Source organism: Oryx dammah, unplaced genomic scaffold (genome assembly GCF_014754425.2).
Source record: "Oryx dammah isolate SB20612 unplaced genomic scaffold, SCBI_Odam_1.1 HiC_scaffold_23, whole genome shotgun sequence".
Classification (NCBI taxonomy): domain Eukaryota; kingdom Metazoa; phylum Chordata; class Mammalia; order Artiodactyla; family Bovidae; genus Oryx; species Oryx dammah.
In genome coordinates this window covers 31,112,272-31,127,364 of record NW_024070207.1, presented here as the reverse complement: position 1 = coordinate 31,127,364, position 15,093 = coordinate 31,112,272, and the positions used below count along the sequence as shown (strand labels likewise).

Here is a 15,093-nt window from a genome sequence, read left to right as displayed (position 1 = left end):
GCTTGTTTTTCTCCTGTTTATCTTTCTTTTTATTATAAGGGGGTCTCATCCAAGAACCTAGAAGGGTAGAGGGAAAATTATTTTTTCTCCCCTGCAAAGCCAACTCTCTCTTTTTTTTTTCCAGAGGAGAAACTGGAGCCTAGAGAGATGAAGCTACAGTCACAGTTTAGTCTTGGCTGAAGCATCTTCAAGACAGGCTGTAAATTGTGTCATATTAATCAGCTATACATTTTTTACATGGTTGTACAGTCAGCAGATGTTGACTAGAAAATATCTTAGTTCTTTTTCTTCAACTTTGCAGAGGTAGGTTTTGTAGGATGAACATAAACGAAATGTCACTTCTCCCCAAGGCCAGCCTTTTGTAAAAATTGTAAAGGAGATAAAGGCTATCTTTATTATCCTTTGGACTTTCCTGGTTGCTCAGCTGGTAAAGAATCTGCTTGCAATGCAGGAGACCTGGGTTCGATCCCTGGGTTGGGAAGGTCCCTGGAGAAGGGAACAGCTACCCACTCCAGTATTCTGGCCTGGAGAATTCCATGGACTGTACAGTCCATGGGGTTGCAAAGAATCGGACACGACTGAGCGAACTTCGCTTACTGTCCTTTAGTTTTTGGTCTCTCCACCCACCCTTGTCTTTCCTGGTGCTCTATTTGGGCATCCAACCTGCAGGAATTCAGTCTCCTCATCTATCCAATAAACTTTCTCCACATTCAAATTGCTGCTGACAATGCTGGATTTTACCTCAGCCTTATGCTCCTGGAGAACAGAGCTGGTTAAGAGATTCCCCCAAGCTTTTGCTTTCAGACATCCTTCCAACCCTTTTATGCTTTAGGAAGTGGCTTACCACAAAACAAATAAACAGAAATAACCAAGTTGAAAACCTTTTTGCCTATGATTTATTAGATTAAAGCTCTCTGTCCTTTCTTTCTCAGGCCTCCCACAGAATTGTATACGACTCCCTTGTTTACACGGATCTTTTCCTTCTGGCTGGAACCTGCTGAAAGACCAGATACAGATTCTCTGATTTCCCATTCTCTCTCATAAATAATTAGCTGAGATTAGAACTATTTGTTTCCCTTCAACTAGATAGACAGAAAATATTTCCTGTTCATCTGAGTGACGGAGATTTCCCCTGAGTACAAAACAATTCCGACTGTAAATCATGTACTCCTCCTATAAGTCTTGGGCAAAACCACCTGGCCCACACACTCTGATCTTTGAATCTGGGGTGCTCTGTCTATTGCTATGGCCTGAATAAAACAGCTTTTCTCGCTGGCTCCCTTTTTGTCTTTGATACCCCCTTAGAAAACCTCTTTAGCAATTTATATGTTTAGTTTCTGTTACATTATTACAATAACAGATGAAAAAACAAAAGAGGTAGAACCAGGTGTCCTTGGTTCTAGCCCCAGTTCTCTCTGTGTGTTCTTGACCCTTCTGGACTGCAGTTTCTTCATCTTTAAATAAAGATGTTGAATTTGATAATCTTTAAGATTTTAACATTCTGTATCTGTTGATAAATTACACTGCAGTTATTTTGTAGTTCAGTTTATGGACATTACATGACTCAGGTCTGGGAACAAGTGTCTCATTTGTTTATATCCCCTTCTTTGTTTAAACCAGTTGTTACATAATATTTATGAGCTAAAGAGAGTGAGTTATGGCTAGTTTGTTAGCTTCTAAGATAGTAGGGCCTGTTTTAGAACAATACTTTCAATACTACATTACTGAAAAATGGATAACTGATTTTTCTGGTAGATTCCAACATGTGTGACTTATGTCTTCTTTTTGAAACTAAATTTAAATTATTCAAATAAATTTCAAAAAGAAAATTCTAGCACACTAAATCAAATATTCCTTTTTCCTTCCATTTTGAAAACTAAGAGGTAAGAAAATTCTTTCATCTCCTAATGAGAAGCAGATACACATAGCTACTGTTAATGGGGGACCAATTCCAGTAGAATTTCATTATTTTTAAAGTGCCATTCTACTTATACATGCCTTTGATGATGAAGATGATGATAATTTAAAAATAATAGATGCTAAATTGATAAGTAAAGAGAGATCAAACTTTAAAGAGAGAAAACATCTAAACGCTAGGGAGGACATCATCTGAAATGAAAAAGTTGATGTCAGTTTGAAAGCAGGATCTATAGTAGCTAGTAAGTAAAGTAAGTAAAGTCGCTCAGTCGTGTCCAACTCTTTGCGACCCCATGGACTGTAACATACCAGGCTTCTCCATCCATGGGATTTTCCAGGCAAGAATACCAGAGTGGGTTGCCATTTCCTTCTCCAGGAAATCTTCCTGACCCAGGGATTGAACCCAGGTCTTCTGCATTGTAGGCAGACGCTTTACCGTCTACCACCAGGGAATTACACAGTAGCTAGTAGGATGCCAATAAACTCAAGGTAATTTTCCAATCATTTGACCCTATAATAATTATTTTTCTAAATTAAAAAATATGCTTAACACTGTGCTATATGCTTTTTATCCATTGTCTCACTTACTCCTTAAAACCACTATCTGAGATAGTTACTATTATTATCATCCTTATGTTGCAGATGAGGACACTGGTTCAGCAAGGCATGCGTGCGTCCAAAGTGCTTCAGTCGTGTCCGACTCTTTGCGACCCTATGGACTGTAGCCCTCCAGGCTCCTCTGTCCGTGGGCTTCTCCAGGCAACAATGCTGGAGTGGGTTGCCATGCTCTTCCCCAGGGGATCTTCCCGACCCAGGTATTGAACCCGAGTCTCCTATGTATCGTGCGTTGGCAGGCAGATTCTTTATCACTAGTGCCACATGGGAAACCCTGGTTCAGCAAGACTGTGTTAATTGCCTGAGGTTAGCGAGCCCGTAAATGACAAAATCAGTCAGTATTCAAAGCCAAATCTGACTCCAGAGTCCAGGCTCTTAACTACAATGCTTTATTGTCCAATTCTCTAGAGAGTAAAGAAAACAATGTAAAAGGAATGATCTGGTTTTCAAGTTTATATTAAGACATGTTTTTAGAACTGTATTTATGGTCTTGTGTGATGTCTAGAAAATTGTAAAAGGATACACTGACCATTTGGAAATATCCTTATGGTATATTACATCTTCTGTAAGGACTGGTTTAGTATACACATGACATTATAAAAGAGGCACTATGTTTTTACTTGATAAGTAATATGCAGTAAAGACCCAATAGAGCAGGACTATGATGTGCAGTTCTTGTTAAGGTTTTGTTTAGACTTCCATAAAAAGTCAGGTTAAGATTACAACTTGGGATATATAGCCTCAATCTTTAATGATTCTTCTTAATAAGTATTAAATTGAAATTGCTTTGGCCTGTTTCTTGGTGTAACTGAGCATAAACTTAAAAACATTGTTCATTTATGAAACTTGTCACAATACATTAAAATAGAGGTATACAGAGTTTGTCCATAGGGTTGCAAAGAGTTGGACACGCATAGAGAATTTATCTAAAATATATCATGAATAGACACTGAGGTTCTGCTTTCAGTGTGTGAAATGCTTTTTGTGATTTTTATTTACATTTCATGTGTGAATTTCAGTAGAATGCAAAAGTTAAGAGACAGATCTCTGCAATCAGACCACGAGTTTCTAGCTTTGTTACCTTGGGAAAATTACTTAAACTCTCTGTGCTTAAATTTCTCATTTGGAAAATGGGGACCACAGTGTTACTTTCATGATATAATACATGTTAAATGAAAGTGAAAGTCGCTCAGTCATGTCTGACTCTTTGTGACCCCATGGACTATACAGTTCATTGAATTCTCCAGGCCAGAATATTGGAGTGGGTAGCTATTCCCTTCTCCAGGGGATCTTCCCAACCCAGGGATCAAACCCAGCTCTCCTGCATTGCAGGTGGATTCTTTACCAGTGGAGCCACAAGGGAAGCCCAAGAATACTGGAGTGGGTAGCCTATCCCTTCTCCAGCGGATCTTCCCAACCCAGGAATCGAACCAGGGTCTTCTGCATTGTAGACAGCTTCTTTACCAACTGAGCTATCAGGGAAGCTCTACATATTAAGTATCTGGAGTAATTTTTGGCACATGGTAATTGTTTAATACAATTTAGTCATCATCATCATCATCAAACTATTTTTTTGGAAAGGACTATAGAAATCTGAATTAGAATAAAAAATGAATATGTTTTGATGACAGCTATGCGATAACCTGTTATTTTTTACCAAACAGATAATTCATGATTTTCAGTGTGCCTGGCAAAACCTAGGCATATGATGCCAAATGGTGGCTCTTGTATTTGCAGATATAAAGGAATTAAATAAATAGTAGGAGAGAAGGTAAGGGAGAAAATATCCAAGCCCAAGTGTATTCAGACCCTTTCCTCTGCCATCTGTGACCTCTGTACTACCCTCAACCCCTCTCAGCAGCAACAATGAAATTGCTGGGAAAGGTCAGCTCAGGCTAGAAACAGTAATTCTAAGGAAGGACATAAAGCAAACTGCATTGTGAATTGAAAACTAGAATAAACCATAATGTTTTCCTGAACCCTAACCATTAATTTTTTACTAAAGCATAGACCAAAGCAAAGTTCCTTTTTCAAAAGCAAAGAAAAATAAAACCAAACAATACCCCAAAATAACTCCACGAAAGGAACTAAAAACACAAGCACAGTAATCAGAATAACTATAAAAACCTATTTTCAACTAGTGAACCAAAACTGATTTTCCACCCCTATAAAATTATAAGCTTAAGGGTAGGGTTTGAGTCACTCATTTATTCATTTGTTTATATTTGATCTAAAAATATTTTTAGGATAGTAGTGGTCATACATTTTGTTTGCAACTTTTACTTTTGGAACTGATGTACTGATATTTTACATGGCTCTTCTATACTGTATCTTATATCAAAACAAATCAAGAGAAGTCACAATACAAATTTTCAATATTTGAATTTTAAGACTAGGATAATTTAGCATGAAATAAGATGTTCAGACTGCTGGTACTGTGATATTTATTGTAAATAAGTCAGGCAGTTCAAGCTTAGGTTGGTTAAATTTAACAATTCAATGCTCAAGGTGCTTTTTTCTTTTCCCCCAACTAGAAAGAATTCATGTTTCCCAAAGAGGAAACAATTCATATTCCCCTACATTGACATAAACATTCACCCTTGTATCACACATAGAAGGCATTTTCTTATTATAAACAGAAGAAATTTCCATATACCCTTTGTAAAATGTTATATATAAATGCTCAGCTTGAACACAGAGAACTTAATCAAAATTCCACGTTGCTTCAGGGTAGCTATACGTAAAATGCAATTTCCATTGTACTGAAACCTCCATCCTGTAAATATTTATCTATTTTGAAAATTGCCAATATTTTTGAAAAGTTTAATTGGTTTATACTCAAGGCAATAGAGAATCTCTTTTCACAAGACATTTACATGTATTTATTCTGTCCACATAGAGTATTTCTTTTGAGTAATCATGAAATTTAATGTGAAATGAAACCATCCCAGATTTGGCACTAATGACTAAAATAGAAAAAAAGTAATCAATAATCAATCAATCATTTTGATCTGTACCTTTTTTCTCTGATTTATCGGAAACTTTTCCTCCAATTGGAGAATAAGTAGTATCCATGGATTCAGTCCCTCTGTTCCCCTTGCTAACTCCATTTTCATAGAGCTGTCCTTCAGCGGGTTGCAACTGCCAAGTCAGGCCGAACAAATGTACTGCTGCAAGAAAACAAGCCGTAGAAGATTAATTAAATAACTGATGATATTATAAATAGTACAAGATTAAGTGGTTGTTAAATCATGTTGCAGAAGACTATGTAATGGCATGGGAAATATTTATGATGCATCAAATGAAAAACATCAGGTTACTAAACAGTATGAATAGCATGATCTATATCGTGTGTGTGTGTACATATGTTGCTGTCTGGACAAAGGGCTGAGAGGATATACTGCAACATATTAACAGTATGGGGCGATTATGGAAGAGTTTAATTTTCATCTTTGTGATTTCTGTATTGTCTCTATTTTTTACAATGAACATGTGTGATGTTTGCCATCTGGGGAAAAAAAGAAATTTTTGTTTTAAAAGAAATGTTTTAAAGGAACAATAACGTAAAATTGACTTGGTTGATCAGGGATGGTTTTATGAAGGAAGTAGGATTTGACATAGACTTTGAAGGATATATGGGACAGGTGTCAGGAATGGGTGGGGTAAGGGGGCAGGCTGAACAAAATATGGCTTTGTAAAGCGCAGGATGTATTTGATCCAAAGGAAGTTTCTGGGGTTGATTGAAGTTTAACTATGTATAGAAGTTAGTGGAAATTAAGGCCAGAACAGTAGATAAGGGCCATATTGTAGAGGACATTGAATGCCACCCTTAGCTATTTGGATTCAATTTACTGGGCAACTGGGAGACACTGCCATTTTCTGAATAGATGAGTAATAGGATCAGTTTTCTCTAGGAAGATTAATTTGATAGCAATGAGGAGCACTGATGGTTTCTAGGCAAATAAATGATATCATCAGAGCACCCTTTGTAAAAAGATGAATCCAGTAGTAATGTGGAGAAGGATGGATTGGAGGCTAAAGTTCTGGCAAGAACACAAATTGGCATGGCATTGTAATAATGTAGGTGAAAAATGATGAGTACCTCATTTAGGGTGATGGCTGTGCGAATGCAAAGAAGGTGATTCTTTAAGGAGAAATTGCATAAACATCATCTCAGGATCTGGCAATAAGCTCTGTGTATGAGTGGGTGGGTGTGTGCTTGCACTAATGTGCACATGTGTAGGTGTGCTGGGGATGGGCATAGGAAAGAGTGATGGAAACCAAAATGATTAAGATTTTGAGCCTGATAACTGAAAGCATGGTGGAACCATTAACAGAGTTAGGGATTTCACACTTAGCTTAGTACTAGCTACAAATAGTTGGTACCAGATATGTGTTTATTAAATGCTTACTAGGTGGTCTGGGGAAGGGAGGAGTGATGGGAGGAATATGTGTGCATGCATGCTAAGTTGCTTCAGTCATGTCCGACTCCTTGCGACCCTATGGACCGCAGTCTGCCAGGTTCCTCTGTCCATGGGATTCTTAGGGCAAGAATACTGGAGTGGGTTGCCATGCCCTCCTCCAGGGGATCTTCCTGACCCAGGGATCAAACCCACATCTCTTATGTCTCCTGCATTGGCAGGCAGGTTCTTTACTACTAGTGCCACCTGGGAAACCCCAGGAGGAATATAGTGAATTCACATTTGGAGATGCCAGGTTGCAGGGACTGAAGGGTTATCTAGAAAGTCATGTCTTTGAGGATGTATTTGAGCCAAAGGAAGTTGCTGGGGTTGACTGAAGTTTAACTATGTATAGAAGTTAGTGGAAACTAAGGCCAGAACAGTAGATAAGGGCCATATTGTAGAGGACATTGAATGCCACCCTTAGCTATTTGGATTCAATTTACTGGGCAACTGGGAGACACTGCCATTTTCTGAATAGATGAGTAATAGGATCAGTTTTCTCTGACAAAAGGGTTTGAAATTCTGGAGAAACATAAAGGCTATGGAAAGACTGCAGAATCAAATATGCACATAAGCAATAGTTGAAGTGAGAATGATTGAGATTACTGAGTAAAGAGAATGTTAGGAGAAAATAGTGCCTAGGACAGAAGGTGGGGTAATCCTTTGTTTTCTCACTGCAATTTTCAACATCAACTAAAAGGGAAAAAAAAGTTTATCTGTTCATAAGCCATCTCATATTCTCCTTTTTGTTCCTAGGTGGACTGATAGGGGCTTATTTATATGTCTAACACAAGTATATAGCATATGAATTAGCAACCAAGAATAGGAAAGCTAGCCAGATAGTCTATTTAAAAATCATTCATCCACTTTGGGTTGAGCCAAAGAGATTTCTAACACCTACCTTCTAATTTATCCTTAAAACTTTTAAGCATTTAATTGGTTTCTACCCCTTTATTTGGATTAAGGCCAGTACTGTCTGATGAATTTCTCTTGCAATTATTGGAAACAAGTGAAACTCAGATGATACTGGTTCTGAATAAGGTACAGAATGGCAAGCTAATAGAGCTCTATTAGGACATCCCTGAGATTTCCTTGCTCAAAGTACAGTTGGTTTAACATATTCTCTCCAATTAAAGGTATTCATCAGCTTTATAGAAAATTCAGTCTACTCAGTCCCCAAATAATTTGAATATGATGGATATTAGAAGTTACACTGAAAATGTGTTTGACTTTCTTGGTTCAGATATTTTTTTGAAATCAGATGGGTCATAAAGAACAAAAGGCACAGTAGTTCTCAGTTTGAAGATCAAGGGCTATTTTATATACTTTATGTAAGGTAAGCTGATTTATTGAGGGGGGAGCTTCCCTTGTGGCTCAGCTGGTAAAGAATCTGCCTGCAATGCAGGAGACCTGGGTTTGATCCCTGGGTTGGGAAGATCCCCTGGAGAAGGGAAAGGCTACCCACTCCAGTATTCTGGCCTGGAGAATTCCATGGAATGTATAGTCTATGGGGTCACAAAGAGTCAGACACGAGGGCACTTAATGAGAGAGAAAATACATGTGCTGAGAATCATTTCAAAATAATAAAATAAAGTTTAATTTTTCATCATAAATGGAATGGACTGCTTCCAGCCAATCAAGACAGATAAAGAGGTATGCACAATTAGTCAAATACCCTTTGAGGGTGGTAAAACTTTATAAGTTTTTTTTAGTTTAGTTGTATCCTTTCTAGGTAACAAGTTGTTTTTAATGTACATTTGCATGAATACCTAATGAAAGTGACTTGCTACAGACTATGGGTACCATGGCAAGGCTATGGGTCTTTTCTCTCCTCCAAACTGAACTTCCACATACTGAGATGTGAAAAGAAATCAAAGAGAGCATTTATGTGCAAGGTAGATTGGGGTAACTAAGCAACTCTAGTGTTTGAGTTCTGTTAGAAATAATATTTTTTTAACACTAAGACCAATGTATAAAACTATATTGAACTTCAGGATATACCAACGCACCCATGGGAAAGATATGGCAGTACTTCTATTATGGGGATGTATTTATTGATTCTTTCAACAAGTATTTTCAAAGCATATGCTGGGTACATGGGGAATGTAGGGAATACAGGAAAAGGTAATAAACAGCCATGAATGCAAAGGTATTGGTTGACAAATATGGATGTTCAATATAAACAACCAACATAGCCTGTTGAACACATTGGTTGCATATCAGCCTTGGATACCCAGTGAGGAAGAGACATAGTCTTTAGCTTCTAGTGGATCACCATCCAGATCTATGTTACATATTTATAGCCACACTTTAAGCAAGTCCCCCAAACCCAAGTATAAACATTATGAGCCCACTGGTTAGAAGTAAGGGTACAACTGGTAATGAACAAACAGGGTAGTGTTAAGTTATATTCACATATTGATTCAACAAGTACTTCTTGAATGCCTAGTTTGTGCCAGGCACTGTTTTTCTATTTATAGCAGTGAATAAAAAAACAAAAGCTCTACCCTCCCATAACACATGTGAGTAAAATAATACCCATCAGTAACAAGTGCTATAAAGGGAAAAAAAATTAGAGTAGTCAGGGAAAACTTCTTAGAGTATGTAATATTTGAACCAAGATTTGAGTGAAGTGAACCCATACGAATATCTAGTTTAAAAACCTCCAAGGAAGAGGGGAAAAGGAATTACAGAAAGCCCTGAAGTCTTATATGAACTATGTGAAGAACACTAAGGAGCTCAGTGTGACCAGAGCTTAGTCAGGAAAGAGAAGAGTCGTAGGAAAACTCAAAAACAGGATTGGAACCATAATCCTGTTACCTCTGTGCTCTAATCAACTTCACATTCTGATCACCAATAAACTACAAGTTATTGTTGTTTAGTTGCCAAGTCATTTCCAATTCTTCACAACGCTATGGACTGTAGCACGCCAGGCTTTCCTGTCCATCACTATCTCCTGGAGTTTGCTCAAACTCACATCCATTGAATTGGTGATTTCATCCAACCATCTCATCCTCTGTCACCCCCTTCTCTTTCCCTCAATCTTTCCCAGCATCAGGGTCTTTTCCAGTAAGTCGGCTGTTCTCATCAGATGGCCAAAGTATTGGAGCTTCAGCTTCAGCTTCAGCACCAGTCCTTTCAATGAGTATTAAGCTTTGATTTCTTTTAAGATTGACTTGTTTGATCTCCTTGCTGTCCAAGGGACTATCAAGAGTCTTCTCCAGCACCACGGTTTAAAAGCATCAATTCTTCAGCACTTGCCTTCTTTATGGTACAGCTCTCACAACTGCATGTGACTACTGGAAAGACCATAGCCTTGACTATACAGACCTTTGTCGGCAAAGTGATGTCTTTGCTTTTTAAACACACCATCTAGGTTTGTCTTAGTGTTCCTTCCAAGAAGCAATCGTCTTCTAATTTTATGGCTGCAGTCACCATCTGCTGTTCTGCTGTGAGTTTAGAGCCCAAGAAGAGGAAATCTGTCACTGCTTCCACCTTTCCCCTTCTATTTGCCATGAAGTGATGGGACCATATGCCATGATCTTAGTTTTTTTTTTCTTTTAAATATTTAGTTTTAAGCCAGCTTTTTCACTCTCTTCCTTTACCCTCATCAAGAGGCTCTTTAGTTCCTCTTCACTTTCTGTCATTAGAGTGGTATAGAAAGTAATAAAACTAAATCGTACAGTGCCAGAACATTTACTCACAAATGAGCACTACTGGTTACCGTAGATCTAATACAATGACTCCTGACTTCAAAGTCAAAATTCTTTTTCCTAAAGACACGTATAAACTATATGAAAATTTACAAACTCAATGAGTAGAGTTGGACACTACCCAGATCTCTCAAGAAGTACCATTCCAATATTTGCACTACCCTGAAATTCAATGTCTGGACAGAATGTGTCTGCCTATTCAGATATTCTAGTCTTTTCAGTTGATTAGGAATGGCAGTTTCTACTGCTCCCCTCACAAATGTTCCTTAGTGCTGAGTCCTATAGATTTTATAATTCTTATCCTTCTTGTTTTGTCAAATTGCAAAAAGCTATGCTCTGAAATTATAAATTTATTACAAAGTTAAGGTAACAAATGGAGTATCTTGCTGTCCCCAATTGTCCCCAATCAAGCATCTTGGCTCTCAAGGCAGGCTGACTTCATAAGAAGTACTTTTTGCATATTTCTATAGGTTGAAACCTCCAAGTCTCTCTGCAGTTATTTCTCTGCACTCTGTTAGGATGTTGGCCTTTGTTTCTCATAATTAAGACTGATGGTGTCTAGTAATGTTTATAATCGATAACACTTCCCCAATCCAATCCCCTTCAATAGGCAAATATACACTTATAAGGGAGAGACTTCAGGGAGAAATGCTTCAGAAGTAGATATAGGAAATGCATGCTGAATGACCTAGGTCTGTGCTGTCTAATATGGCGGCCACAACGTGGCAACACGTGTCTACCAAGCATTTGAAATGTGATTAGTCAGAGTCAAAGGCTTAATATAAAGGAAATGATGTAAATTATCCAATTAATAATTTTTATATTGATTACATGCTGAAATGTTAATATTTTAGATATATATTTGATTACATCAAAATTTATTTAAATTAACTCCACCAGTTCCTTATCACATTTTTAATGTGGCAATTATAAAATTTAAAACACTATTTTTTAAATTTTACTTTATTTTACTTTACAATACTGTATTGGTTTTGCCATACATCAACATGAATCTGCCATGGGTGTACACGTGTTCCCAATCCTGAACCCCCCTCCCACCTCCCTCCCTATACCATCTCTCTGGGTCATCCCAGTGCACCAGCCCTATATGTGGTTCAGGTTGTATTTCTGTTGGACAGTGTTGATCTTGACTATCTAGAGCATTTCACAAAGTAGTATGGTCTTTCTCTTTCCAAACCATGTTGCAGAACTTACCATGCTATATTGAAGATACCTACTTATATGAATGCCTCATAATTTTAAGCACTGAAAGGACAGGTACTGTGTCTTCTTCATCTGGTACCTAACTTGGTACCTAACTGGTACCTAACTTGGCACCTGGGAGTCAAGAAGTACTCTTGCTTATACACTGCTGATAGGTCTATAAAGTGGTAAATTGCTTTTGGAAAGCACTTTTGCGATTGCTATTGACTGTCTATCAAAATTTATACTGGGAATATTCCTTGACCAAGGAATTCTACTTCTAGGAATCTGCCCTAAAGAAATAATCACACACACACACACACACACACACACACACACAAAGAAATAATCACATACAGGCCTACATTTCTTAACTGCATTTTGCTTTATTGTGCTTCACAGATATTATGACTTTTAAGAATTGAAGGTTTGTGGCCACCCTATGTCCAGCAAGTCTATTAACACCATTTTTCCGACAGCATTTGCTCACTTTGTGTCTCTGTGTCACATGTTTGTAATTCTCACAATATTTCAAACTTTTTCATTATTATTATCAATATATTTGTTGTGGTGATCTATGATCAGTGATCTTTGATGTTACTACCTTAACTGCTTTGGAATGCCATGAACCATGCCCATATAAGATGGCAAACTTAATTGACAAATGCTGTGTGTTCTGACTGCTCTACTGGCCATTCCCCCATCTCTCTTGCTCTCCTCCAGCCTTCCTATTCCCTGAGACACAGCAACGTTGAAACTGGACCAGTTAACTGTACAATGGCCTCTGGGTGTTCAAGTGAAAGGAAGAGTCACACTTTAAATCAAAAGCTAGAAATGATGAAGGTTAGCAAGGAAGGCATGTTGAAAGCTTAGACAGGCCTCTTATGCCAATTAAACAAGTTGTGAATGCAAAGGAAAAGTTCTTGAAGGAAATCAAAAGTGCTATTCCAGCGTACACATGAATGATAAGAAAGTAGAACTGCTTTATTGCTGATTTGGAGAAAGTTTTTAGTGGTCTGGAGGATCAAGCCAGCAACAACATTCCCTTAAACCAAAGCCTCATTCAGAAAAAGGACTCCCCTTTTATTCTGTGATGGCTGAGAGAAGTGAAAAACCTACAGAAGAAAAGTCTGAAGCCAGCAGATGTTGGTTCATGAAGTTTAAGGAAAGAAGTCGTCTCCATCATATAAAAGTGCAAGATGAAATAGCAAGTGCTGATGTACAAGCTACAGCAAGTTATCCAGAGAACTTAGTTAAGATAATTATTGAGCTGCCTACATATTAAACAATAGACTTTCGAAGTAGATGAAGTGGTTTTCTATTGGAAGAAGGTCAATGCCTGGTTTCAAAGCTTCAAAGGACAGGCTGACTCTCTTGTTAGGGATTAATGCAGCTGATGACTTTCAGTTGAAGCCAGTGCTCCTTTACCACTCTGCAGATCCTATGGCACTTAAGAATTGTGCTAAATTCACCCAGGCTATGCTCTGTAAATGGAACAGCAAAGCCTGGATGACAGCACGTCTGCTTGTGACATGTTTTCTTGAATACCTTAAGCCCACTGTTGAGACCTACTGCTCAAAACAAAAAGATTCCTTTCAAATTATTACTGCTCATTGACAATGCATGTGGTCACCCAAGAGCTCTGATGGAGATGTACAATGAGATTAATGTTGTTTGTGTGCCTCCTAACACAACATCCATTCTGGAACCCATGGATCAAAGAGTCATTTCAGCTTTCAAGTCTCATTATTTAAGAAATACACTTCATAAAGCTACAGCTGCAATAGATAGAGGTTCCTCTGATGAATCTAGGCAAATTAAATTAAAAACCTTCTGGAAAGGATTCTAGATGCCATTAAGAACATTTGTGGTTCATGGGAGGAGGTCAAAATATCAACATAAACAGGAGTTTGGAAAAAGTTGATTCCAACCCTCTTGGGTGATTTTGAAGGGTTCAGGACTTCAGTGGAGGAAGTAACTGCAGAAATATAAAGAGAACTAGAATCAGAAGTGGAGCCTGAAGATGTGAGTGAATTGCTGCAATTTTAAGATAATATTTTAAAAGAAGAGGAATTGCTTCTTATGGATGAGCAAAGAAAGTGGTTTCTTGAGATGGTGTCTACTTCTGGGGAAGATGCTGTAAAGACTGTTGAAATGACAACAAAGAACTTAGAATATTACATAAACTTAGTTGATGAGGCAGGGAAAGGTTTTGAGAGGATTGACTCCAATTTTGAAAGGAGTTCTACTGTGGGTAAAATGCGATCAAACAGCATTGCATGCTGTAGAGAAATCATTTGTGAAAGGAAGAGTCACTCCCTGAAGCAAACTTCATTGCTGACTTATTTTAAGAAATTGCCACAGCCACCCCTACCCCTAGGTGCCAGTAGTAGCTGTCAACATGGAGGCAAGACCATCCATCAGTCAAAAAGTATATGACTTGCTGAAGGCTCAGATGATGGTTCTAGCAATGAAGTATTTCTCAATTAAGGTATGTACATTGTTTCTTTTAGACATAATGCTATTGTATAATTAATATAAGACATTATGTTATCAACATAACTTTTATATGCACTGAGAAGCCAAAAAATTCACGTGACTTTTTAATTAAAATATTCACTCTATTGCAGTGGTCTGGAGCAAACCTCACAATGTCTTTGAGATGTGCCTATTCCCAACTTCAATCTAATCTAGTCATCCTGTTCACCTGATGGGGGAGGGAAACAAAAAAAAAACAACTCAAAAATTAGTGTGAAGTTCACAGTCCAGAGGAAAAGCTCACTAAAGACTGAGACCTAAATATAGGACCACAGAATGCTCCCCTCCCCCACAGCTCACTCCCACATCAGTTCAGTCCAGTCGCTCAGTTGTTTCCGACTCTTTGCGACCCCATGGATTGCAGCACGCCAGGTCTCCCTGTCCATCACCAACTCCCGGAGTTTACCCAAACTCATGTCCATTGAGTTGGTGATGCCATCCAACCATCTCATCCTCTGTCGTTCCCTTCTCCTGCCTTCAATCTTTTCCAGCATCACGGTCTTTTCAAATGAATCAGCTCTTTGCATCAGCTGGCCAAAGTATTGGAGTTTCAGCTTCAACATCAGTCCTTCCAATGAACACCCAGGACTGAACTCCTTTAGGTTGGATTTCTTTGCAGTCCAAGGGACTCACAAGAGTCTTCT

General features: G+C 38.2%; 1 protein-coding gene across 1 annotated transcript in view; it reads right to left on the bottom strand.

Moving 5' to 3' along the window:
* The window catches only part of TENM1 (teneurin transmembrane protein 1), a 413,153-nt gene that overhangs the window by 304,926 nt on the left and 93,134 nt on the right, over window positions 1-15,093 (bottom strand). Inside the window, exons 4-5 of the mRNA XM_040266625.1 lie at window positions 5,575-5,702; window positions 2,705-2,719 (exon numbers count right to left, since the gene is read on the bottom strand). Coding sequence (XP_040122559.1) covers window positions 2,705-2,719; window positions 5,575-5,702 — 143 coding nt within the window. The remainder of the gene's footprint in view (window positions 1-2,704; window positions 2,720-5,574; window positions 5,703-15,093) is intronic.